Source organism: Pholis gunnellus (assembly GCF_910591455.1).
Source record: "Pholis gunnellus genome assembly, chromosome: 7".
Taxonomy (NCBI): Eukaryota; Metazoa; Chordata; class Actinopteri; order Perciformes; family Pholidae; genus Pholis; species Pholis gunnellus.
The window spans coordinates 15,971,579-15,999,306 of NC_136533.1; the positions used below are offsets into that span (position 1 = coordinate 15,971,579).

A 27,728-nucleotide genomic window follows, 5' to 3' on the forward strand; every position below is an offset into this window, starting at 1 on the left:
TATTTAGTTTTTTCTGCTCTATTCGTGCACATAAGCGTGCCCTTTGACAATTATTTTTTCATCGACCCCACATTTCCATGAGCCCGAAAACGCTGATTGGTCAATTCTTGGTTGCGATATGAGCGCTGATTGGCCACAACGGACATATCTTGGTTGATTTGTGGGTACAAGGCGATTGGCTGTCACAACCAAGAATTAAATCGACTCACGGGTAGCAGTGAGGCCACAACGGACATATCTTGGTTGATTTGGTCTCAGATCAACAGCTTCGTGAAATTCACTCTGAGATGATGGTCGTTACGAATCTCGCTCATTCCTTTTCTAACTCGTGACAGCAACTCATGACAGCAACATATAACATATAATAACGAATGTGAAGTAGGCCTATGTAAAAGCAGTGGTGAAAGAAGTATCAATACGACAGTGTAAAATATACTCTGTTAGTAAAACTTCTGCATTTAATAGTTTAAGGATTAAAATATACTTACCATATCAGTAATATACATATATTATATTAAGGAATTTGGGAACAATAAAGATTTATTTTCACCTATAATAATACATGATACTTTATTTGTTGATTATATTTTGTATCATTAATCTGAATCTTCAAAGTAACTTCAGTTGTAGAAAAAAAGTGGAGTGGAGTAAAAAGTACAATATTTGAGATCCTGGTAGAAGAATATAGAAGCATAAAATGAAAATACTCAAGTTATGTAAAAGTAAAAGGCTCACAGAGCCAAACTATGGACCATATGTGATGAATATGTGATGAATATGAAAGTACGGATATTTGCTGTAATAAATATTGACCCGGAAGTTTTAATTGTTATACATGTGTGTCAATTGACAAAAGCTCTGTATAGTAAGTTTTTTCAAGAATACTGTGAGATACATAGCAATATGCTACATATGAATTAAGTTCCAAACAAAGTTGCAGTGCTGGGAATGTACCATCATCTCTGGAATTAGGTAGCCCTAGGGTGTTTTTATGGTAATATGTTCAATATTTATTTACCTCAGATGGACACACCATGGATTGATTATGTTTTATTAAGTTGATACCTTTTGTCAAACTTCTATGTACTTTGAAGACACAATTTCCTACTAGCAGCGCTGAGCCTGGGAATTGAACCCACATATGTGCCATGAACAACAGTACCATTAGGGGGTACTGCATACATATTGCAGGCTATCTGTTAATGTAACATTCACATGTTTTGCATAGTATAGCTTTCGTTCCGCTTGTGATTACATGGACTTAATGATTGAGACATACAGGACTGTCTCAGAAAATTAGAATATTGTGATAAAGTTCTTTATTTTGTGTAATGCAATTAAAAAAACAAAAATGTCATGCATTCTGGATTCATTACAAATCAACTGAAATATTGCAAACCTTTTATTCTTTTAATATTGCTGATTATGGCTTACAGCTTAAGAAAACTCAAATATCCTATCTCTAAATATTAGAATATCATGAAAAAGTATACTAGTAGGGTATTCAACTAATCACTTGAATCGTCTAATTAACTCGAAACACCTGCAAGGGTTTCCTGAGCCTTGAAAAACACTCAGCTTGGTTCAGTAAACTAAATCACACGTATGGGGATTATCACAATATTCTAATTTTCTGAGACAGTCCTGTATATGTGTACAGGTGATGCTAAGTCAATCATGTAACTCTTCTCCACACTAGTTGTGAATCTTGGTTCCTCCGGTCAGTTGCAAAACTTAAGCTCACTGGTGGTACTCTGCACAACTACAGTTCTGAATAAACGGATACACCGCCCCAGCTGCTAACGTTATGGTGATCAAGAAGCAGCGGTCTACTTTCCGGTAATGTGAGCCCTTTTCTGTGGTCTGAAACTCACGGAGTCACGTGTTATCTTGTGCGTTTGATTAATTGCGTCACATGGGTCACGTATAAATAGGGAAAGCTTCGTGGGAGCTGTCAATTTCTCTTTCAGCCGAGACCAGCAGTCCAGCAGTGTCGCAATCAGGACACCGAGGCGACTACCATGAACTTCCGTGCCAAACAAACTTTCCTCTTTCTGACGTCTACGTTATTTCTCCATGTCGCTGCAGACCTACATGGTAAGAAGGAGAAAACTAATTTATTTGCACAGTAACTACGGTGACGATGACCAGCATGCATCTGACTGCTCTTTAAATCTGAATAGCAAAAGCCCGCTGAAGTTACATAATATCATATCCTCTTCGAATGTATTTCTCATCGGAATGAATCTGAATCTGTTGTTACTTGATGCCACCAGTTTGCAATTCCATCGCACCTCGATCGAAGTAATCTTTCACCTGTATACATATTTCTGGTGATGAGTCCAAAGGTGAGACGCCTTTCACCACTTCAAATCAGGCTAATTATTTATTTGGTGACCTCGTGTTGGGATCGCACTGGGAATGATAGTGGGTGTAAAAACAAATGCTACACAATGCTGTAAAACTGCCAGAATGAATAAATTAATTACACTATTTTCAAATCTATTTTTCGACGTAAATGTGTAACAACCACACTTGTCAGTTGCAACAAAAGCTAGAACTCAACCAACAACCATACATGAAGAATTTATATTTGTTACTTTGACACATTTTTCCTGGGATCTCAAATTGCTTTACATTATGATTTGGACTCATCCCTAATATCTTGACAGCTCCAGAAGTCCACACAAAGCTCGGGGCACTCAGAGGCCAGTATGTGAACGTGAAGGGGAAGGAGACCGGGGTCCATGCCTACCTGGGCATCCCATTTGCCAAGCCCCCCGTAGGCCCTGCTCTGAGACTGTCTGCACCCCAGCCTGTAGAGGGCTGGCAAGGAGTGAGAGATGCCACCCAGCAGCCAGCCATGTAAGGCCTTCGTGTGCATCCGTTGTTGCATAACACACTTGGAGAACTTGCTCCACTTCTCTTTGTAAAAAATCCTCTTTTTCAGGTGTGTTCAAGAAAAACAGTTCACTTTAGATCTGCTTGATAAAATGAGTGGCATGTTGGTTGCTGTCCCAGACATTTCAGAGGACTGCCTTTACCTCAACATTTACACTCCTGCAAAGAAAGCTCTCGGTGCCAAGCTCCCAGTAAGTTGAAATGATGCTTTGGATGACTTTCGATAGTGTTCATGGAGAAGTTGGCGCGATTGCTTTTAGAAGAATCCACAATGGCAATATGAGTAATGATGTCCATATTTAGAACCAGGCTGTTTGTGATCGGACAGAAAAAAGTAAAAATGTGCTTTATGTTCTGTGGAAAAGATAAGTCTTCTTTTTATTGCCTTACCAGGTCATGGTCTGGATCCATGGTGGAGGGTTTTCCATGGGGTCAGCTTCAATGTATGATGGCTCTGCCCTGGCTGCTTACCAGGACGTGGTTGTGGTTCTGATCCAGTACCGCTTGGGAGTTCTGGGCTTTCTCAGGTAAAACAACTTAACCTACTAAGCACAGGTAGACTGGACATGCTATTATATTCCACTCTTACCAGCGGGTGTGGACTATAACTGTATGCTCTATCCAGCACTGGAGATGAGCACTTGTCGGGGAACTTTGGACTGTTGGACCAGGTGCAAGCTCTGAGGTGGATCCAGCAGCACATTCATAACTTTGGTGGAAACCCAGATTTAGTCACCATATTTGGGGAGTCTGCTGGTGGCATAAGTGTATCCCTCCTGGTAAGGATCAATCTGCAGCTGAAGCACTTTAAATAAACTGATTTGTTTTCGAACATATTGCACAGTTTCTAGTGTCCACAGAACCTTTTATTGCTGTCTGTTGCTTGAATCAACAGCTTCTCTCGCCGTTGTCTGATGGCCTGTTCCACCATGCCATTGCTGAGAGTGGCACTTGTGCAATGGATATACTCCTCATAGCTGATCCCCTCTCAGTGACACAGGTTAATTAGCAGAGTGTTTATTTTGGTTTGTAAACATTATTCAGTGCACAAAGTTGAGAATTTGTTTCTAAATTTGAGACGAATCCCACATATCGCCCCTCAGGTGGTAGCAAATAGAACCGGCTGTAGCCATGAAAGCACAGAGGAGATCGCTGATTGCATTAGAAACCTCGATCTTGACATAATTCTGGCTCAGGTGCAGGTGAGATATTGAATGTGAAACTGATCTATAGACTGACTTGATGGAATCTGCCTATTTATCTTTATTGTACTTGTACATATTTATCTCAACTTTCTCTTTCGCACCTTTTATTCTCAAGGATGCACAATTGAGAATTTCTTTAAATGTTGATGGAGTCGTCCTGACAAAACCTGTGAATGAGCTGTACCATACACGTGAACTACTCACAATACCATTCATGACCGGCATCAATAATGATGAAGGGGGCTACTTGCTTCCTGGCGTAAGTGTGAATGCTACTGAAATTTGTGTGACTGACGAGCGAACAGATTTACAGACGAGTTCATGGAAACATGATTTCGTTTTGCTATGATGCGCGTCTGAAATGTTTTGTCTTCCCTTCAGTGGTTTGCTCCTCCAAACTGGACCGAGGGAATGGATCGGGAGCACATCACGAACGTGCTGTACCTCTTCTTCCCTGATGTAAGGCAAGCGGTTCGACATTACAATATTGCTTTGTTCTATCATGCTCAAACTTCTCTGATGGATGTGTTGCTCCTTCTTTCTCAAGCCCAAAGACGAGATCATCAGAGAATCGCTGGCAGATGAATATATTGGAAGAGGAGACGATCGTGTGAAAAATAGAGATGGGTTCACTAAGATGTTAGGAGATATGCTGTTCACCATTCCAGCCATTAAGACTGCTAAAGCCCACACAGGTACTTTATTTACTCAAGATAATTTACTGTCGCACACATAAACGAGATGTATCACACTATTCCTCTGCTACTAGATGCCGGTGCCCCTGTGTACCTGTATGAGTACCAGCATTCTCCCAAATGCCTGCAGGATAGAAGGCCAAGCTTCGTTGGCAGTGACCATGGAGATGAAATCTTTTCAGTATTTGGATTGTGCTTCACAACTTCCCATGTCACATTAGCTGGTAATTAAATGTAGAAATTGCTTTATCGATGGACCACCAGAGACCTGGGCTTTTCTCTGGGTGCAAAGTGTTTTGACCAAATATCATTGTTTTAGTGCCATGCCATGAAGAGGACGAACGGTTGAGCAGAATCATGATGAGCTACTGGGGGAACTTTGCTCGCACAGGGTAGGAATTCACCTTCATTACAAGTTATAATACACATGAGATGAGACTTGTTTTAACTTTGTGCACGCTTGCGCGTGTAGGTCTCCTAATGGTGACGGCCTTGTCCACTGGCCAAAGTATGGAGCAGAAGAATACTACTTGTCAATTGATGTAGAGGAGCAGGTAACTGGTCGTCACCTGAAGAAGGACAAGTTTGTCTTCATGACTCAGACGCTCCCGGAGAAGAGCCGAGAATACAAAGAGAAGATGGAGCGCAACGAGCTGTAGCACGGTCACTTCTCCTTTCTTTATTCCAGCCACTTCAACGACAAACATTAGGAATACATTTGTTAAACTGATGTGATAATTGTCATTTTGAAAGATCTGTGTATATTGAACATACGTTTAAATCAAAGGTAGATGGCCTTAGGAAATACTTCTTTCAAATCCAAGAGGAAATGTGTAGCAGGATGCCTCAAATCACGAGTTACCTGCTCTGTTTGGTCACATGTTTAATATCTGGTTTCCAATATAAAAATCTTCAGGAGCTGTTTTGTGAAATTTCTGATTCAAAATTACCAACAATGTTATTCATACTGTGAGATGCATAGCTATATGCTGCAGATAAATTAAATTCCGAATAAAGTTGTGGTGCTAGCAATTTACCATCATCTCTTGAATTAGATAGCCCTAGGGTGTTTTATGGTCATCTGTTCAATATTTATTTGCCTCAGTTACGCAGTCACATCGATGGTCACACCATGGATTGATTAAGTCAATACCTTTTTTCAAACTTGTATGTACTTTGAAAACACACTTTCCTACTAGCAGCACTTCGCCTGGGATTTGAAACCTCACATGCCTCATATGTGCCATGAACAACGTGCCAGGTAGCCACTGCATACATATTGTAGGCTATGTCCGTTAATGTAACGTACACATATTTTGCATAGTATATTTTCCGTTCCTCTTGTGGTTACATGGACTTAATGAATGAGACATACAAGTGTGCAATGATAAGTGAAGCCAAGTTAATCATGTAACTTTTCTCCACAATATTTCTGTGTAAATGTAATATTCCAGGCTGAACACATGTGAGCCGTCCTCTTTGTTTACTCTTTTTTTTTTTTACGTCTCCATGCATCCACTGGTTACCCCGTGTTTAACGTCACATTGCAATGATTTGTGGGTAATTCCCTGAGGCTAAGTCAGCATACCATGCTGACTTACGGAAAGGGTTCTTAAAGGGCTCAAAATGTCTAAGAGACATCCCTCAAACATTCTCTAGCTATGTCCCAATTCAGGGGCTGCATCCTTCGGAGGCTGCATTCGTAGACCGGTTACGTCACAGCGCGGCGACTAGGCTGTCCCAATTCGCATGTTTGTCGAAGACTCCTTCGAATGCAGCCGACGAATGCAGCCTTCAGACCCCAGATTTGAAGGATACATCTGATGTATCCTTCGCGGCCCAGCACATCCCGAGATGCATTGCGTGCCGGTGAAGATTTTATTTGAACAAACATGGCGGCGACTGATGCGAGAGCTGGAGAAGCGGCAGTATTCACTTTTAAATGTAAGTATTGGGTTTCAACTCACTCGAATGTCACCGATTCTAATGTTGAAGCAAAATAAGAGATCGTATAACATCACATGTGTGTTAAAATGTTCCGTTAAGTTACGTGACGTTGGTAACTGACAAGCTAACTAACGTTAGCCGCTGCGCTATTACCGGCAGCTCGGCTGCCTGCATCCGACCGTAGTTAAGCCTTAAAGTAACTTTTACTTTAAGGCTTTACTTTCAAACCTCAGAGGTTGAATAATATCTTACTGAGGTTGTGATGATTTTACAGATGATTCATACTTCATATCATGAACATAAACGACCAACGTGAGCTCAGGTAGATAGGTAGTGAACCTGAAATATCACCTTAAGTCCGGTAACGTTAAGATTAATTACACGAATACACTGAATTTGAGTGTTTTGCTGATTCTGTTCTTGTTGTGTTACAGAGAGCAGGAGCTGAGGGGAGAACAATGGACAAACATTCAGCAACCGTAGCTTTGAATGAAGACATTAGTCCATTTGTAATATCTGCATTTGACCATCCTGTACTTCAGGTTACAGTTACATTAGCTCATCATTATAAAGCTTCACTAATAACACAACCAGTAGATCCTCCTCATGTGTTCATGTTGCTGTCACAGAGATGGCAGTTGTGATGTCACCTTTTTATTTTATTAATTGAAATTGAAATAAGACATCCATGTAAAGGATTTCTGTGTGAATGTGTGTATATTCTGCTGTGTAAATTATAAAAAGTATGTGTTACTGCAAGTTAATAAACATGTTTGCTGACATTTGTTTTGCTGCTGTTAATGTTAACTGTCTTGATTGATTTCCTCTGCCTTAGGATTGCTATGTATGTGTGAATGAAATGAAATAAAGTAACAGATAAATACATTTAATTACAAGAACTATAACTGATTGAAAATGAGTTATTTAACATAGTAACTGATTTCATTAACTGATTAATTTAGAAAAACAATATTATGAAAAAGATCTATGAATTAATTATTGAATAACTGATTAAACACTAAACTAAAACCTTGGAGGCTGCATATATACTGAAAAGGTGTTTAGTTTAATGTATATATATGTATAATCCTGCTGAGCAGGGATTATATATTGATATATATATACACACACTATAAATGTATATATATATATATACTATAAATATATATATAATCCTGTTGAGCAGGGATTTTAGGCGACGGGAGCAGCAAGAGGAGGCGGGAACAGCTGTTGACGCAAACAGGAAGTCCTCTGTAGCTAGGCCGTCTCATTTCGTAGACCGCACGGTCTAGCCTACGCGGTCCTCAAAGGACGCAGCCCACGTGGACCGCGAAGGCTGGGTCCTCCGAAGGATGCAGCCCCTGAATTGGGACATAGCTGATGATTTGACAACGGGACAGCCCTAAACCCTCACGGACTTCGCGGGAGCGTGCCTCAAAGTCCGTGAGTCCGTAAGGGGGTACATCGGGATTTGGCCAGGGAGTCACGTGTTATCTTGCGCGTTTGAATAACTGCGTCACATGGGTCACGTATAAAATGGGAAAGCTTCGTGAGAGGTGTCATTTCCTCTTTCAGCCGAGTCCAGCAGTGTCGCAATCAGGACACCGAGGCGACTACCATGAACTTTCGTGCCAAACAAACTTTCCTCTTTCTAACGTCTGCGTTAGTTCTCCATGTCGCTGCAGACCTACATGGTAAGAAGGCGAAAACTAATTTATTTGCACAGTAACTACGGTGGCGAGGACCAGCATGCATCTGACTGCTCTTTAAATCTGAATAGCAAAAGCCCGCTGAAGTTACATAATATCATATCCTCTTCGAATGTATTTCTCATCGGAATGAATCTGAATCTGTTGTTACTTGATGCCACCAGTTTGCAATTCCATCGCACCTCGATCGAAGTAATCTTTCACCTGTATACATATTTCTGGTGATGAGTCCAAAGGTGAGACGCCTTTCACCGACTTCAAATCAGGCTAATTATTTATTTGGTGACCTCGTGTTGGGATCGCACTGGGAATGATAGTGGGTGTAAAAACAAATGCTACACAATGCTGTAAAACTGCCAGAATGAATAAATTAATTACACTATTTTCAAATCTATTTTTCGACGTAAATGTGTAACAACCACACTTATCAGTTGCAACAAAAGCTAGAACTCAACCAACAACCATACATGAAGAATTTATATTTGTTACTTTGACACATTTTTCCTGGGATCTCAAATTGCTTTACATTATGATTTGGACTCATCCCTAATATCTTGACAGCTCCAGAAGTCCACACAAAGCTCGGGGCACTCAGAGGCCAGTATGTGAGCGTGAAGGGGAAGGAGACCGGGGTCCATGCCTACCTGGGCATCCCATTTGCCAAGCCCCCCGTAGGCCCTGCTCTGAGACTGTCTGCACCCCAGCCTGTAGAGGGCTGGCAAGGAGTGAGAGATGCCACCCAGCAGCCAGCCATGTAAGGCCTTCGTGTGCATCCGTTGTTGCATAACACACTTGGAGAACTTGCTCCACTTCTCTCTGTAAAAAATCCTCTTTTTCAGGTGTGTTCAAGAAAAACAGTTCACTTTAGATCTGCTTGATAAAATGAGTGGCATGTTGGTTGCTGTCCCAGACATTTCAGAGGACTGCCTTTACCTCAACATTTACACTCCTGCAAAGAAAGCTCTCGGTGCCAAGCTCCCAGTAAGTTGAAATGATGCTTTGGATGACTTTCGATAGTGTTCATGGAGAAGTTGGCGCGATTGCTTTTAGAAGAATCCACAATGGCAATATGAGTAATGATGTCCATATTTAGAACCAGGCTGTAAACGGACTGATGCTGATTACATCAGTCTTATGTTTTAGTCGGATTAAAGTCTTTGTTTGATGTTTGTGATCGGACAGAAAAAAGTAAAAATGTGCTTTATGTTCTGTGGAAAAGATAAGTCTTCTTTTTATTGCCTTACCAGGTCATGGTCTGGATCCATGGTGGAGGGTTTTCCATGGGGTCAGCTTCATTGTTTGATGGCTCCGCCCTGGCTGCTTACCAGGACGTGGTTGTGGTTCTGATCCAGTACCGCTTGGGAGTTCTGGGCTTTCTCAGGTAAAAACGACTTAACCTACTAAGCACAGGTAGACTGGACATGCTATTATATTCCACTCTTACCAGCGGGTGTGGACTATAACTGTATGCTCTATCCAGCACTGGAGATGAGCACCTGTCGGGGAACTTTGGACTGTTGGACCAGGTGCAAGCTCTGAGGTGGATCCAGCAGCACATTCATAACTTTGGTGGAAACCCAGATTTAGTCACCATATTTGGGGAGTCTGCTGGTGGCGTGAGTGTATCCCTCCTGGTAAGGATCAATCTGCAGCTGAAGCACTTTAAATAAACATTTGTTTTTTAACGTATTGCACAGTCTCTAGTGTCCACAGAACCTTTTATTGCTGTCTGTTGCTTGAATCAACAGCTTCTCTCGCCGTTGTCTGATGGCCTGTTCCACCATGCCATTGCTGAGAGTGGCACTTGTGCAATGGATATACTCCTCATAGCTGATCCCCTCTCAGTGACACAGGTTAATTAGCAGAGTGTTTATTTTGGTTTGTAAACATTATTCAGTGCACAAAGTTGAGAATTTGTTTCTAAATTTGAGACGAATCCCACATATCGCCCCTCAGGTGGTAGCAAATAGAACCGGCTGTAGCCATGAAAGCACAGAGGAGATCGCTGATTGCATTAGAAACCTCGATCTTGACATAATTCTGGCTCAGGTGCAGGTGAGATATTGAATGTGAAACTGATCTATAGACTGACTTGATGGAATCTGCCTATTTATCTTTATTGTACTTGTACATATTTATCTCAACTTTCTCTTTCGCACCTTTTATTCTCAAGGATGCACAATTGAGAATTTCTTTAAATGTTGATGGAGTCGTCCTGACAAAACCTGTGAATGAGCTGTACCATACACGTGAACTACTCACAATACCATTCATGACCGGCGTCAATAATGATGAAGGGGGCTACTTGCTTCCTGGCGTAAGTGTGAATGCTACTGAAATTTGTGTGACTGACGAGCTAACAGATTTACAGACGAGTTCATGGAAACATGATTTCGTTTTGCTATGATGCGCGTCTGAAATGTTTTGTCTTCCCTTCAGTTCTTTTCTCCTCCAAACTGGACCGAGGGAATGGATCGGGAGCACATCACGAACGTGCTGTACCTCTTCTTCCCTGATGTAAGGCAAGCGGTTCGACATTACAATATTGCTTTGTTCTATCATGCTCAAACTTCTCTGATGGATGTGTTGCTCCTTCTTTCTCAAGCCCAAAGACGAGATCATCAGAGAGTCGCTGGCAGATGAATATATTGGAAGAGGAGACGATCGTGTGAAAAATAGAGATGGGTTCACTAAGATTTTAGGAGATGTGCTGTTCACCATTCCAGCCATTAAGACTGCTAAAGCCCACACAGGTACTTTATTTACTCAAGATAATTTACTGTCGCACACATAAACGAGATGTATCACACTATTCCTCTGCTACTAGATGCCGGTGCCCCTGTGTACCTGTATGAGTACCAGCATTCTCCCAAATGCCTGCAGGATAGAAGGCCAAGCTTCGTTGGCAGTGACCATGGAGATGAAATCTTTTCAGTATTTGGATTGTGCTTCACAACTTCCCATGTCACATTAGCTGGTAATTAAATGTAGAAATTGCTTTATCGATGGACCACCAGAGACCTGGGCTTTTCTCTGGGTGCAAAGTGTTTTACCAAATATCATTGTTTTAGTGCCATGCCATGAAGAGGACGAACGGTTGAGCAGAATCATGATGAGCTACTGGGGCAACTTTGCTCGCACAGGGTAGGAATTCACCTTCATTACAAGTTATAATACACATGAGATGAGACTTGTTTTAACTTTGTGCACGCTTGCGCGTGTAGGTCTCCTAATGGTGACGGCCTTGTCCACTGGCCAAAGTATGGAGCAGAAGAATACTACTTGTCAATTGATGTAGAGGAGCAGGTAACTGGTCGTCACCTGAAGAAGGACAAGTTTGTCTTCATTACTCAGACGCTCCCGGAGAAGAGCCGAGAATACAAAGAGAAGATGGAGCGCAACGAGCTGTAGCACGGTCACTTCTCCTTTCTTTGTTCCAGCCACTTCAACGACAAACATTAGGAATACATTTGTTAAACTGATGTGATAATTGTCATTTTGAAAGATCTGTGTATATTGAACATAAGTTTAAATCAAAGGTAGATGTTCTTAGGAAATACTTCTTTCAAATCCAAGAGGAAATGTGTAGCAGGATGCCTCAAATCACGAGTTACCTGCTCTGTTTGGTCACATGTTTAATATCTGGTTTCCAATATAAAAATCTTCAGGAGCTGTTTTGTGAAATTTCTGATTCAAAATTACCAACAATGTTATTCATACTGTGAGATGCATAGCTATATGCTGCAGATAAATTAAATTCCGAATAAAGTTGTGGTGCTAGCAATTTACCATCATCTCTTGAATTAGATAGCCCTAGGGTGTTTTATGGTCATCTGTTCAATATTTATTTGCCTCAGTTACGCAGTCACATCGATGGTCACACCATGGATTGATTAAGTCAATACCTTTTTTCAAACTTGTATGTACTTTGAAAACACACTTTCCTACTAGCAGCACTTCGCCTGGGATTTGAAACCTCACATGCCTCATATGTGCCATGAACAACGTGCCAGGTAGCCACTGCATACATATTGTAGGCTATGTCCGTTAATGTAACGTACACATATTTTGCATAGTATATTTTCCGTTCCTCTTGTGGTTACATGGACTTAATGAATGAGACATACAAGTGTGCAATGATAAGTGAAGCCAAGTTAATCATGTAACTTTTCTCCACAATATTTCTGTGTAAATGTAATATTCCAGGCTGAACACATGTGAGCCGTCCTCTTTGTTTACTCTTTTTTTTTTTTACGTCTCCATGCATCCACTGGTTACCCCGTGTTTAACGTCACATTGCAATGATTTGTGGGTAATTCCCTGAGGCTAAGTCAGCATACCATGCTGACTTACGGAAAGGGTTCTTAAAGGGCTCAAAATGTCTAAGAGACATCCCTCAAACATTCTCTAGCTATGTCCCAATTCAGGGGCTGCATCCTTCGGAGGCTGCATTCGTAGACCGGTTACGTCACAGCGCGGCGACTAGGCTGTCCCAATTCGCATGTTTGTCGAAGACTCCTTCGAATGCAGCCGACGAATGCAGCCTTCAGACCCCAGATTTGAAGGATACATCTGATGTATCCTTCGCGGCCCAGCACATCCCGAGATGCATTGCGTGCCGGTGAAGATTTTATTTGAACAAACATGGCGGCGACTGATGCGAGAGCTGGAGAAGCGGCAGTATTCACTTTTAAATGTAAGTATTGGGTTTCAACTCACTCGAATGTCACCGATTCTAATGTTGAAGCAAAATAAGAGATCGTATAACATCACATGTGTGTTAAAATGTTCCGTTAAGTTACGTGACGTTGGTAACTGACAAGCTAACTAACGTTAGCCGCTGCGCTATTACCGGCAGCTCGGCTGCCTGCATCCGACCGTAGTTAAGCCTTAAAGTAACTTTTACTTTAAGGCTTTACTTTCAAACCTCAGAGGTTGAATAATATCTTACTGAGGTTGTGATGATTTTACAGATGATTCATACTTCATATCATGAACATAAACGACCAACGTGAGCTCAGGTAGATAGGTAGTGAACCTGAAATATCACCTTAAGTCCGGTAACGTTAAGATTAATTACACGAATACACTGAATTTGAGTGTTTTGCTGATTCTGTTCTTGTTGTGTTACAGAGAGCAGGAGCTGAGGGGAGAACAATGGACAAACATTCAGCAACCGTAGCTTTGAATGAAGACATTAGTCCATTTGTAATATCTGCATTTGACCATCCTGTACTTCAGGTTACAGTTACATTAGCTCATCATTATAAAGCTTCACTAATAACACAACCAGTAGATCCTCCTCATGTGTTCATGTTGCTGTCACAGAGATGGCAGTTGTGATGTCACCTTTTTATTTTATTAATTGAAATTGAAATAAGACATCCATGTAAAGGATTTCTGTGTGAATGTGTGTATATTCTGCTGTGTAAATTATAAAAAGTATGTGTTACTGCAAGTTAATAAACATGTTTGCTGACATTTGTTTTGCTGCTGTTAATGTTAACTGTCTTGATTGATTTCCTCTGCCTTAGGATTGCTATGTATGTGTGAATGAAATGAAATAAAGTAACAGATAAATACATTTAATTACAAGAACTATAACTGATTGAAAATGAGTTATTTAACATAGTAACTGATTTCATTAACTGATTAATTTAGAAAAACAATATTATGAAAAAGATCTATGAATTAATTATTGAATAACTGATTAAACACTAAACTAAAACCTTGGAGGCTGCATATATACTGAAAAGGTGTTTAGTTTAATGTATATATATGTATAATCCTGCTGAGCAGGGATTATATATTGATATATATATACACACACTATAAATGTATATATATATATATACTATAAATATATATATAATCCTGTTGAGCAGGGATTTTAGGCGACGGGAGCAGCAAGAGGAGGCGGGAACAGCTGTTGACGCAAACAGGAAGTCCTCTGTAGCTAGGCCGTCTCATTTCGTAGACCGCACGGTCTAGCCTACGCGGTCCTCAAAGGACGCAGCCCACGTGGACCGCGAAGGCTGGGTCCTCCGAAGGATGCAGCCCCTGAATTGGGACATAGCTGATGATTTGACAACGGGACAGCCCTAAACCCTCACGGACTTCGCGGGAGCGTGCCTCAAAGTCCGTGAGTCCGTAAGGGGGTACATCGGGATTTGGCCAGGGAGTCACGTGTTATCTTGCGCGTTTGAATAACTGCGTCACATGGGTCACGTATAAAATGGGAAAGCTTCGTGAGAGGTGTCATTTCCTCTTTCAGCCGAGTCCAGCAGTGTCGCAATCAGGACACCGAGGCGACTACCATGAACTTTCGTGCCAAACAAACTTTCCTCTTTCTAACGTCTGCGTTAGTTCTCCATGTCGCTGCAGACCTACATGGTAAGAAGGCGAAAACTAATTTATTTGCACAGTAACTACGGTGGCGAGGACCAGCATGCATCTGACTGCTCTTTAAATCTGAATAGCAAAAGCCCGCTGAAGTTACATAATATCATATCCTCTTCGAATGTATTTCTCATCGGAATGAATCTGAATCTGTTGTTACTTGATGCCACCAGTTTGCAATTCCATCGCACCTCGATCGAAGTAATCTTTCACCTGTATACATATTTCTGGTGATGAGTCCAAAGGTGAGACGCCTTTCACCGACTTCAAATCAGGCTAATTATTTATTTGGTGACCTCGTGTTGGGATCGCACTGGGAATGATAGTGGGTGTAAAAACAAATGCTACACAATGCTGTAAAACTGCCAGAATGAATAAATTAATTACACTATTTTCAAATCTATTTTTCGACGTAAATGTGTAACAACCACACTTATCAGTTGCAACAAAAGCTAAAACTCAACCAACAACCATACATGAAGAATTTATATTTGTTACTTTGACACATTTTTCCTGGGATCTCAAATTGCTTTACATTATGATTTGGACTCATCCCTAATATCTTGACAGCTCCAGAAGTCCACACAAAGCTCGGGGCACTCAGAGGCCAGTATGTGAGCGTGAAGGGGAAGGAGACCGGGGTCCATGCCTACCTGGGCATCCCATTTGCCAAGCCCCCCGTAGGCCCTGCTCTGAGACTGTCTGCACCCCAGCCTGTAGAGGGCTGGCAAGGAGTGAGAGATGCCACCCAGCAGCCAGCCATGTAAGGCCTTCGTGTGCATCCGTTGTTGCATAACACACTTGGAGAACTTGCTCCACTTCTCTTTGTAAAAAATCCTCTTTTTCAGGTGTGTTCAAGAAAAACAGTTCACTTTAGATCTGCTTGATAAAATGAGTGGCATGTTGGTTGCTGTCCCAGACATTTCAGAGGACTGCCTTTACCTCAACATTTACACTCCTGCAAAGAAAGCTCTCGGTGCCAAGCTCCCAGTAAGTTGAAATGATGCTTTGGATGACTTTCGATAGTGTTCATGGAGAAGTTGGCGCGATTGCTTTTAGAAGAATCCACAATGGCAATATGAGTAATGATGTCCATATTTAGAACCAGGCTGTAAACGGACTGATGCTGATTACATCAGTCTTATGTTTTAGTCGGATTAAAGTCTTTGTTTGATGTTTGTGATCGGACAGAAAAAAGTAAAAATGTGCTTTATGTTCTGTGGAAAAGATAAGTCTTCTTTTTATTGCCTTACCAGGTCATGGTCTGGATCCATGGTGGAGGGTTTTCCATGGGGTCAGCTTCATTGTTTGATGGCTCTGCCCTGGCTGCTTACCAGGACGTGGTTGTGGTTCTGATCCAGTACCGCTTGGGAGTTCTGGGCTTTCTCAGGTAAAAACGACTTAACCTACTAAGCACAGGTAGACTGGACATGCTATTATATTCCACTCTTACCAGCGGGTGTGGACTATAACTGTATGCTCTATCCAGCACTGGAGATGAGCACCTGTCGGGGAACTTTGGACTGTTGGACCAGGTGCAAGCTCTGAGGTGGATCCAGCAGCACATTCATAACTTTGGTGGAAACCCAGATTTAGTCACCATATTTGGGGAGTCTGCTGGTGGCATAAGTGTATCCCTCCTGGTAAGGATCAATCTGCAGCTGAAGCACTTTAAATAAACATTTGTTTTTTAACGTATTGCACAGTCTCTAGTGTCCACAGAACCTTTTATTGCTGTCTGTTGCTTGAATCAACAGCTTCTCTCGCCGTTGTCTGATGGCCTGTTCCACCATGCCATTGCTGAGAGTGGCACTTGTGCAATGGATATACTCCTCATAGCTGATCCCCTCTCAGTGACACAGGTTAATTAGCAGAGTGTTTATTTTGGTTTGTAAACATTATTCAGTGCACAAAGTTGAGAATTTGTTTCTAAATTTGAGACGAATCCCACATATCGCCCCTCAGGTGGTAGCAAATAGAACCGGCTGTAGCCACGAAAGCACAGAGGAGATCGCTGATTGCATTAGAAACCTCGATCTTGACATAATTCTGGCTCAGGTGCAGGTGAGATATTGAATGTGAAACTGATCTATAGACTGACTTGATGGAATCTGCCTATTTATCTTTATTGTACTTGTACATATTTATCTCAACTTTCTCTTTCGCACCTTTTATTCTCAAGGATGCACAATTGAGAATTTCTTTAAATGTTGATGGAGTCGTCCTGACAAAACCTGTGAATGAGCTGTACCATACACGTGAACTACTCACAATACCATTCATGACCGGCATCAATAATGATGAAGGGGGCTACTTGCTTCCTGGCGTAAGTGTGAATGCTACTGAAATTTGTGTGACTGACGAGCGAACAGATTTACAGACGAGTTCATGGAAACATGATTTCGTTTTGCTATGATGCGCGTCTGAAATGTTTTGTCTTCCCTTCAGTGGTTTGCTCCTCCAAACTGGACCGAGGGAATGGATCGGGAGCACATCACGAACGTGCTGTACCTCTTCTTCCCTGATGTAAGGCAAGCGGTTCGACATTACAATATTGCTTTGTTCTATCATGCTCAAACTTCTCTGATGGATGTGTTGCTCCTTCTTTCTCAAGCCCAAAGACGAGATCATCAGAGAATCGCTGGCAGATGAATATATTGGAAGAGGAGACGATCGTGTGAAAAATAGAGATGGGTTCACTAAGATGTTAGGAGATATGCTGTTCACCATTCCAGCCATTAAGACTGCTAAAGCCCACACAGGTACTTTATTTACTCAAGATAATTTACTGTCGCACACATAAACGAGATGTATCACACTATTCCTCTGCTACTAGATGCCGGTGCCCCTGTGTACCTGTATGAGTACCAGCATTCTCCCAAATGCCTGCAGGATAGAAGGCCAAGCTTCGTTGGCAGTGACCATGGAGATGAAATCTTTTCAGTATTTGGATTGTGCTTCACAACTTCCCATGTCACATTAGCTGGTAATTAAATGTAGAAATTGCTTTATCGATGGACCACCAGAGACCTGGGCTTTTCTCTGGGTGCAAAGTGTTTTACCAAATATCATTGTTTTAGTGCCATGCCATGAAGAGGACGAACGGTTGAGCAGAATCATGATGAGCTACTGGGGCAACTTTGCTCGCACAGGGTAGGAATTCACCTTCATTACAAGTTATAATACACATGAGATGAGACTTGTTTTAACTTTGTGCACGCTTGCGCGTGTAGGTCTCCTAATGGTGACGGCCTTGTCCACTGGCCAAAGTATGGAGCAGAAGAATACTACTTGTCAATTGATGTAGAGGAGCAGGTAACTGGTCGTCACCTGAAGAAGGACAAGTTTGTCTTCATTACTCAGACGCTCCCGGAGAAGAGCCGAGAATACAAAGAGAAGATGGAGCGCAACGAGCTGTAGCACGGTCACTTCTCCTTTCTTTGTTCCAGCCACTTCAACGACAAACATTAGGAATACATTTGTTAAACTGATGTGATAATTGTCATTTTGAAAGATCTGTGTATATTGAACATAAGTTTAAATCAAAGGTAGATGTTCTTAGGAAATACTTCTTTCAAATCCAAGAGGAAATGTGTAGCAGGATGCCTCAAATCACGAGTTACCTGCTCTGTTTGGTCACATGTTTAATATCTGGTTTCCAATATAAAAATCTTCAGGAGCTGTTTTGTGAAATTTCTGATTCAAAATTACCAACAATGTTATTCATACTGTGAGATACATAGCTATATGCTGCAGATAAATTAAATTCCGAATAAAGTTGTGGTGCTAGCAATTTACCATCATCTCTGGAATTAGATAGCCCTAGGGTGTTTTATGGTAATATGTTCAATATTTATTTACCTCAGTTACGCAGTCACATCGATGGTCACGCCATGGATTTTATTAAGTTAATACCTGTTGTTGAAGTTCTATGTACTTTGAAGACAAAACTTCCTACTAGCAGTGCTGTGCCTGGGATTTGAACCCTCACCTCATATGTGCCATGAACAACAGTACCAATTGGAGATACTGAATACATATTGTAGGCTATCTGTTAATGTAACATTCACATATTTAGCATAATATAGCTTTCGTTCCGCATGTGGCTACATGGACTTAATGAATGAGACATAGGGGTATGTACAGGTGAGTCCAAGTCAATCATGTAACTCTTCTCCACACTAGTTGTGGATCTCTTGGTTCAGACGCTCCCGGAGAAGAGCCGAGAATACAAAGAGAAGATGGAGCGCAACGAGCTGTAGCACGGTCACTTCTCCTTTCTTTGTTCCAGCCACTTCAACGACAAACATTAGGAATACATTTGTTAAACTGATGTGATAGTCATTTTGAAGATGGCATTAGGAAATACTTCTTTTGAATCCAAGAGGAAATGTGTAGCAGGATGCCTCAAATCACGAGTTACCCGCTGTTTGGTCACATGTTTAATATCTGGTTTCCAATGTAAAATAAAGAAATCCTCAAGAGCAGTTTTGTGAAGTGTCTGATTCAAAATTACCCAACAATTTCATTCATACAGATGAACGCAAGAAAGACACACAGTTGGTGTGAAAGGGTTAACTTGGACCTAGGGTTGTTCAGGTCCATGTGTTGTAACGGTACACAGGACTTTGGTCCTACAGGCCTGTTGTGTGAAGGGATGCAACATTTTATTACATAATCAAAATGCAACTGGCACTGGAAGGAGAGAATACTTTTAGGTGCTAGTTGAGCAGCAATAGGAGACACACACAACAGACTTGACAATTTATTTTGTTTTGTTTTTATTACAGAGAAGAGCGCTTAAGCTGAGAAGCTCCCTGAAGTCTGATGTGAGCAGTTCAATAGGTCAAACTTAAATCATTTCCCACAAATTCAGGCGCGTCGCTTTGAAAATGGTAGAAAGCAACATTTCCTTTTTCAAAGGCAAATTCAAATAGCTGGGTACAGAGGGCTTACAGACAGAATGTATAAAACAATTATACTATTAAGAGGAAATTAAAAAGTAATACAATTTATAGTGCTTTAGCAGACTTTTTTTTTGTGTGCAAATGTTAGTAAAGCTGCAGTCTGATTATAAAAGTGCTGGCCAGTGGTTTTAAATGATTCACTATACTGCCCAGAAAAGTGCACTTGGAGTAAGAAAGCTACTGAGCAACCCCATCAGGCCCTAAGGAGACACAGACACTCTGTACTTTGAGCTGTTAGTTTCATGTTCAGCTAGCCTGGCCTCAAGTTCAAAATGAATTGGAAAACTGGAGGGATTAGCTTTGCAGGTAGAAAGCCAGGCAAATGTTACATCAGCCATTTAAACAAATGCAATACATTTCAAAGGTAAGTTTGTTTCAGATCATATAAGTACATAAACCGTATAACATTGATATTTTGTTAAGCCTATGTAAAGGTTATGTTCTATTGCAGTACAATACATCTTTCCAACTTACATAATGTGTCAGGTGACATGAAAGGTGTTTGATGTAGGGCCATGAGGGAACATCACTATCTTTTGTTCAAAGGGTCAAAACTGATTCATCTAGTGTTTTGATAAGACAGCATACTGTCTCTTGTCAATGGTGACAAAATTGCCCAGTTGTGAAACTCACTATTTTACTAGACAAATGACTAAAATGAATGCAACTTCCTACATTTTGGTTGCGCACAGGAATACTTAAGTTCTGGGTTTTCACTGATTAGTGGTAAAGAGAAAAACACCTGAGAAGCGGTCTTTTTTTTTTTTTTAAAGCAAAACAAAAAAGCAAAGCATGCTGCTTAGTGAGAATAAAACATGTTCAGATAATGGTTATGAGATGTGATTTGATCTAAACAAAACGCAGCATGCAGTTCCACATGTTGGGAACCGAACTCAGAATAATGCTTTATGGTAGAATACATTGGACACCTTTATGGTCTTCAAGTACAGACATGGTTTTAGAATCAGAGGCACATACAGTTTGATCCCTAATAGGCAGTATGAATTATTCCTTTTCTTCTGCAGGGAATAAATAAATACATTTAAAAAAAGCTTAATGTGACTTGTTTTCATGCCGCACTAGAGGATGACGGTCATACTGAGGTGAAGTGATAAACGGTGACTTGGGAGGCCTCTTAAAGTGCTTGCATGGGAACAGGAGCGTAGGATCAGGGGGACATAAGTTAATTAGACAGTAAAACCCAATGTTTGTGAAACGTACCGATAAAACCAGGACAATGAGCGATCATGGTAAGTCATAGCTCACGACTCAAAGGACAGCAGGAGATGAATTGTGAAAAGTGGTTGTTTTTATGTATTGTACTGTGGGAGGGTGTGTGTGTGTGTGTGTGTGCATCAGGATGTCCAGGACTGCATGTTGCACAGCATGGCCTCAAATCGCTCCATATTTGGGGCGTGAGCGTGAGCTAGGTGGTCCGTCAGCCGACTGTACAAACTGAAAGACTTCAACTCCAGCCAGATGAAGCCAAAGCGGTCGTCGTCGAACAGCACAAAGAGCCCCGGGGTGCGCTCCGGACTCGTGAAGCCGTGCCCGGCGATCAGGCCCGTGCCGTAGAAGCTGAAAACGGAGGCACGTCAATTCACAAGTCACTCAACACTTTGATGGATATCACTTTCAAATGGGTTGAAGTGCGTACAGAAATAACAGGTCATGCTTGTGACAGCAGCAATTTCATTTAACAATTACTGACTGATAATTACTTTCCATAAAGCTTTTTAATAGGCCCAAGTACAAAAGGCGCTATTTAACAAGACAATTAATCATCCAGGCAACTCCAGCCCAGACGGGCTTTGTGAATCTCTGCGCCGTGCAGCGCACACTCCTTAGTCATCACTGTGGAAGGACTTTCACCTTATCTGTGGTGTGCGTAGATTACTAAAGTAGGTGGACTGGTCAATTGACTGTTGTGTGGTAATGTTGAAGTGCAGGAGATAGTCTGTGTTGTGTTAAGTAAGACCCTCATTGCCCCCATGCTAATATCAGCTACGGCTAGAGAGTCTTTGTTAAATTCAATGATTAAGCTATATGCAAATTGCTCTTTCAGTTCAGGTGGAATTTCTTGGAATCTTTTCTGTTTATTCCCTTATTACTTATCTTGATAAACCACATTAGCAATGAGTCTCAAAGCCTTCAGCACAGACCTCCTTGTGCATTAATGCAGATTCATTGATTGTGAATCTGTGATAGAAACAGTGCTTTATCACTATTATCCACATTCATCTTCAAACTTCTTTAAGGGTGCCACCACAGCATGCAACCAATTAAAAAAAAAAGAAGTATGCCGTTACATTTCTCTCGCAGATTGCAATTAATTGCAAAATAATAATTTTTACAAAGTTAATTAAATATCCTTGTCTATAAAACATGAGTACTGATAAGCATCGATTAGAGGCCGATATGATTTCAACCTGTTGGCCATGAGCTCTTAACAGCATACCAGCTCAGGAACAATAGGCGAACACCACTGTTACTGGAGCAAAAGTAGCTACAACCAATACACCTGTACTCTGTGAAATTGATACTGTGTGCATTTTCCGTACAGCTGAGTTCTTACCATTTCCTACAGGTGCGAGGGTAGACCTCATTGCGGGCCATGACTCCCAGGGGCAGGACAAAGGGCTGGGCTTCAGGAGGACCGGTGCTGCTGCTGCGGGCCGACTGGCAGCTGTTTGAACACGTAACACGCTCCTCCTCCTCTTCCTCCACTTCTTCTGACGCGCCGGCATCACCACAGGCCCCCTCTGCTGCACCACTCACTGTGGCAGGAGTGTCCTTGGCCTGTTGCTGTTCCTCTCTCTGGACCTCCGCGTGCACCCCCAGCACCAGCCGGGACAGCTCCTCTACGTTGCGCTGGTGCTCCAAGTCTGGGAGGACCACAGGCCGGCTCAGGTCAACATCTAAAGTGAGTTGCCCCGCGGGAACATTGGGGTCTCCCTGCAAGAAGGAGTGAAACTACAGTCTTTCCGCGTAACGTCAACATGCACGATTCATTTGCCGTTTAGAAAACTTTGCAGCCTCTGGTAATGATTATTCACTAACTCACAGTGAGCTTGGTGGCTCTCGCAGACGTCCCGTGGAAACTGAGCACGACGATCTCCAAGCCGTGGCTGCCGTAGGTGCCTTTGAAGAGGCCCGGGTGCAGAAGGTCGGAGGGCATCACAGGCGGCAGGTAGATCCTCCGGTATGTCAAGCAGTTACTGTCAAAAGGAGGCAAACAACTAGAGTCAAAATGTGACTTTTGCCGCTATTTAGTGTTTTAATTCCACTGAAGATTTGCCATGATAAACGATAAGAGCTGCTGAGGGCGACACTCTCGATGTCAGCTTTAGAGGAAGTGTGATGTAAGGGAGAGACTCATACTCATATTGACTGGTATAAATGAACTTCATCAGGATGAGCTCCTGCATGTGCTCATGGAAGATTTCTTCTAGTGTCCGGCCCCATTCTTCCTCCAACCATGTCCTGAACTCCTACACACACACACACACACACACACACACACACACACACACACACACACACACACACACACACACACACACACACACACACACACACACACACACACACACACACACACACACACACACACACACACACACACACACACATACACACACACACACACACACACACACACACAAATTAGAGAAATTGGTAGAATGCTCCAAAAAGTTTTTTCGAAATTATCAAAGCACACAGGCTTTTAAAACTTAAGCAAGATAAGTGAATAGAGCAGGTTTCAGGTAGTAACAGCTGCCTCACCTCCTGTCTGCCTCCCGGCATGCGGTGATGATCGGTCTGGTTACATTTTGTTGAAAATTCATCCTTCTTCCCAGTCTTAAAATAACAGAATTATGACACATATTAAAGGATAACGTATTTTCTATGGATTTCTAACCTCAAACTAAAGTAGAATCTTCCTTCTAAACCGTGTCAACAAACATCAAACTGTCGTGGAGCCGTTCATTTCTTTGGTTTCACAGAGAAGCTCTCACCTGTATGTCCCCTTTGTGTGGCCCCTTGTGACCGTACATACACTCCACAGTGGCCCTTTGGCTCTCCAACATGTGGATGCGGAAGAGCGGCCGTCTTCTCATGGGGTCCTCCACGCGGGGGTCATGAGGCGGCAAATACATCCAGCCGATGATGAACAGCCCGTCCACCTGAAGGAAAAACACTTTTAATAATTCACAAGCCCTTGAAATTATCCTAAAATGATGTTGCAAATGCAGCGGAATATTGCAGCATCGTAAATGACATGCAAAAGACGGTGAACGAGCTGTACAGTGCGGTCATTGTTTCTTATCTTAATGCAAATGTGTCGATTGAGAAGCACGTCTTACCACAACGTTGAGCAATCCCCCATAAGGCCCTATGTCAGGCTGCCATAAGCCCAAGATATGTCTGTATGGGTGAAGCACTGCAACACAGGAGCACAATATCACACCACACTTATCCGTTTCTGTAGGTGCTTTGCTACGAGCCACATCGTGCATTGGTTACAAACACAAGAGGAGGTGTTAAAGCCCACGGACACAACTTCCTGTTTAACGTCCGTCACGATGGGAGTCTATGAGACGTAAACCGAAAGAGAAGAAAGTGTACACCGACCCGCCCCTTGTCCACCAGTCCAAACAAAATACACAGCACACCAAATAACCTGGCATCCCATTTCACACTTAATATGAAAGCAAACAGCGCTGGAGGAGAATTGTGAACATGTTTACCGTTCACAAGGGATGCTGCAGCCGTTTGCTTACAAATTAAATCAACAAGAGTCCCACTCACACAACCCCTCATGCAGCAGCCATCCACGCCGAGGCCCGTGTACATACAGCGCGTGTACACGTCTCTATAGTCCATGTGCTCGTAGTCCGGGAGGAGCTTCATAAAGCGCCCAGACTTCACCCGCGGGTTGACACCTGGACAGGCACAACACAGGCATGTGTAGAGCAGCAGAGGACTGAGGCGGGCTCAGCCCAGAGCAGCCCCTCTAGTGAAGGCAGTGATGTGCTAAAATAATCTATTCAAAAAGGGACCAACAACGCGCTCACACTTTGCCTGGCATGTCTTGTGGCAACTGGTACCATAAATAATCTCAAGTGGAACAGAGAAAACACATTCATTCATATCAGAAAAGCAGTTGCTGGGACTGTTTCCTATCGGCTGCAAATCACAGTCATTGGGGTGATCTATCTACAACTGTACGCAAGAAAATATGAAGGCGCAAATGCCGAATGACCCAGTGGAGGAGGAGTGGACCAAATGCTTCATTGGATCAATTCATGGGTGACGTGAGAGCTGTTCAATCAGCAGTTTAACTCACGTTTAACATAGAGGTCCCGGCTCGATACTCCTCCCACTTCCATCTTCCTCAGATCCTCCTTCATGCCAAACTCTGCAGAGAGAAGAAAACACGAGAGAATTAAGTTCAACGTTACATTTACTTTATTAAGGCTAGTCACGCACAGAAATATTACAAAACGTGTTTACACGTTATGGCCGATCTACACCGAATTTTGAACGTTAAGTCTCTTAGAGAGCTTATTGTTGTTTATGTTGCTTTTCATCATCAGTAAAATGCACTAAACCGATGTTTTTGACGAAGTTGGCTGACAATTGGGTGGTCTTATAACACTTTTGATCATACTTATCACTGTTTTAGACTGTAAATGTGCAGTCAGATCTCTGAACGTCTCTGACTCTGCTAACAGTCTTTTTCAGCTTGCTGTCTTCAGTGTAACTGGTTTCTTTATTTTCATTATTTCATTTAATTTTAAACGTACTCGATTGTTGTTCTGCACACACATTACAGTCTTTTCCTCGCTTACTATAAACGCCTGGTATCCTGGTTATCGTGTAACTTCTCAGAAGCACAACATTCCTACGGCCACTACGATTATCTCACACACTGCAGTTCCCTCACTCCCCGAGTCTGTTACAGAACAAAACAGTGGCCCCAAAATTTCCTCCAAGCCAACTTCTCATGTTTCCAAACTCAAAACTGGTGTCGCAACCAACCTTTATTTTTATCATCAATTCATCCACTTGTACAGGTACTCTTCCAATTAACAGATTAATCATTACATCTATAAAATTACATAAAATTGAATGAACAATGCCCATTACACAAGGCTCAAATAGATGTTTTAGGTTGCTAAATAACAAAATGCAATTAATGTTAAGAAACTGATAAAATCAGTAAATGTTCACACTGCAGAAGCTGAGGTGAGCAAACAAGTCATATTTTCCTGTTTACATGATTTAAAGTTTGTCTGGGCGATATGTCGCTGTAAATGTGTCCACTGTTGGAGATTTTGCATTATCATTTATTTTGAGGTACATCTCCTTTAACATCTCTGGGTGTCGTTAGCTATTATGGACAATGTTGCAAAACACTGAGCAGAACTGCTTTGTGTCAATATTGGATGCATATCATTATATAATATGACATATGCCATATCAGAGGATTGTTATCATACTTTCAAAATGCATTGATTGATAACAAATCAGCAGTATATATTGTTACATAGTGATTTGTGTCATTTTATGTTCAGGTTATGAGGCGATAAAAAGGGGTGACGGTGGTGTTCAAGGCCCCCAAAAGGTCAGGTCCGACCGGCATGGACAGTCTTATCAGCGACACAGGCCTAATATCATAAGAGGCCTTGGTTTGTTTTCCAGCAGTGACTGGGTTAACGCTAATGTATTTCATGGTCCACGTACAGATCAATAGAAATGCTTTTAGGGGAACTCATTTCCGAGCAAGCAGAGCTGAGCACCGAGCCTGACACACATATAGCCTGCGGACAGAAAGGAACCGCACGGTCTGGTCTGCACACATGTAGCCGGATATTAACGTGACTCAACGCTGTCTAACGTGACACGTTTAAATGATCTTTATGTGCAGCAGATCGCTATATTTACCTTTCATGCAGCGCCTTCTCCAGATGGTCTCAGTGTTGAGGATCTGTCTGAATTTCTTGCCTACGAGGGCAACGTTTGGCAGCGCTGTTCCGGGAAGCAAGGAGAATATTTCCACTAAAAGCTCCGGCGGTAATTCCGCTAACGACTGCGGGTGTGGAGGTCCCGTGCTCGTGCGATCCAGAGAGCCTCTGTTGACATGACAGCTGCCATGTTCACAAGCGACACTCGGCCCTGCAGTGGCGCCGCCGCTGTCCGGGCCTCCTGCTCCGCCGCCGCCGATGCTGACGTCGCCTTGCCGCTGACCCACGATCTGCTCCTCTTCCTCCTCGTCCATGTCAGAATCGCTCCCCTGGTCCTGCTGGTTTTGCCGCTGTCGCCTCCGGCACCTCCGCGACTGACCCACTCCGCAGAGCCTGGCACAGACCGCCATCCGTAGTCACCAAACAGGCAACATTACATCACTACAACACATCGATCAGCTGCAGTCTGGCTGATCGCTCCCCGTCGTTGTGAGCATGCGCAGACGCATCTGAGGCGACGTCACGTCAGCGCACGTAAAGAGCGTAGCGACTACGCCCCCAAACCCAATAACACACTGTCGAATATAAATATAAACTGAAGATAAATATAACTGCAGATTGTGCATAAGGCCCAGTAAAAGGTGATGACAATGTAAAAACTGTGCAAGAATAAAGATTACTGAGGGAAATATAAAAAACAAATGGAAGATAAATATATATGTATACAGATTGTGTAAAAACTAATCTAGCCAGTAACTGACTGACAGAATGCATTCATTCAATAAATCAATCAAGGTAGTTGAATCTATAATAATGAATCTATAAAGTATCATATTGTATATATAATGTGAGCATATAATGTGTATGTAAGACATCGACTTTCAAAGTTAGTAACTAAAGTTATAAGATAAATGTAGTGGAGTAAAAAGTACAA

At 42.2% G+C, this 27,728-nt stretch overlaps 3 protein-coding genes across 5 annotated transcripts; 2 read left to right on the forward strand and 1 right to left on the reverse strand.

The window, feature by feature from the left end:
* Positions 1–1,964: 1,964 nt before the first annotated feature.
* Positions 1,965–12,129, forward strand: ces2b (carboxylesterase 2b). The gene is made up of 26 exons (XM_079163526.1): positions 1,965–2,097; positions 2,673–2,865; positions 2,951–3,092; positions 3,295–3,428; positions 3,527–3,680; positions 3,797–3,901; positions 4,005–4,103; positions 4,222–4,365; positions 4,488–4,565; positions 4,654–4,801; positions 4,876–5,025; positions 5,121–5,193; positions 5,274–5,459; positions 8,261–8,442; positions 9,019–9,211; positions 9,297–9,438; positions 9,705–9,838; positions 9,938–10,091; positions 10,206–10,310; positions 10,414–10,512; positions 10,631–10,774; positions 10,897–10,974; positions 11,063–11,210; positions 11,285–11,434; positions 11,529–11,601; positions 11,682–12,129. Exons 1-26 carry the CDS (start codon positions 2,022–2,024, stop codon positions 11,866–11,868), a joined length of 3,471 nt encoding a protein of 1,156 aa, XP_079019652.1. The 5' UTR covers positions 1,965–2,021; the 3' UTR covers positions 11,869–12,129.
* A 2,320-nt stretch (positions 12,130–14,449) lies between these two features.
* Positions 14,450–19,343, forward strand: LOC306698888 (fatty acyl-CoA hydrolase precursor, medium chain-like). 2 transcript variants are annotated; one of them, XM_079163381.1, is made up of 13 exons: positions 14,450–14,595; positions 15,427–15,619; positions 15,705–15,846; positions 16,113–16,246; positions 16,346–16,499; positions 16,614–16,718; positions 16,822–16,920; positions 17,039–17,182; positions 17,305–17,382; positions 17,471–17,618; positions 17,693–17,842; positions 17,937–18,009; positions 18,090–19,343. In XM_079163381.1, coding segments are annotated over exons 2-13 (1,416 nt in total). In that variant the 5' UTR covers positions 14,450–14,595; positions 15,427–15,617; the 3' UTR covers positions 18,277–19,343. The 2 variants fall into 2 exon arrangements, with proteins under 2 accessions (XP_079019507.1, XP_079019506.1); XM_079163380.1 differs by lacking the exon at positions 14,450–14,595 and adding an exon at positions 14,628–14,850.
* A 287-nt stretch (positions 19,344–19,630) lies between these two features.
* On the reverse strand, positions 19,631–27,321 carry fbxo31 (F-box protein 31). Of its 2 annotated transcripts, XM_079162234.1 has the most exons (10): positions 26,775–27,321; positions 25,174–25,245; positions 24,683–24,769; positions 24,191–24,267; positions 23,843–24,010; positions 23,610–23,684; positions 23,205–23,314; positions 22,888–23,041; positions 22,399–22,778; positions 19,631–21,401 (listed from the first exon to the last, which is right to left on the reverse strand). In XM_079162234.1, the coding sequence occupies exons 1-10, from the start codon at positions 27,202–27,204 to the stop codon at positions 21,179–21,181; spliced, it is 1,776 nt and encodes a 591-aa protein (XP_079018360.1). In that variant the 5' UTR covers positions 27,205–27,321; the 3' UTR covers positions 19,631–21,178. The 2 variants fall into 2 exon arrangements, with proteins under 2 accessions (XP_079018360.1, XP_079018361.1); XM_079162235.1 differs by lacking the exon at positions 24,683–24,769.
* Between the last annotated feature and the right edge of the window lie 407 nt (positions 27,322–27,728).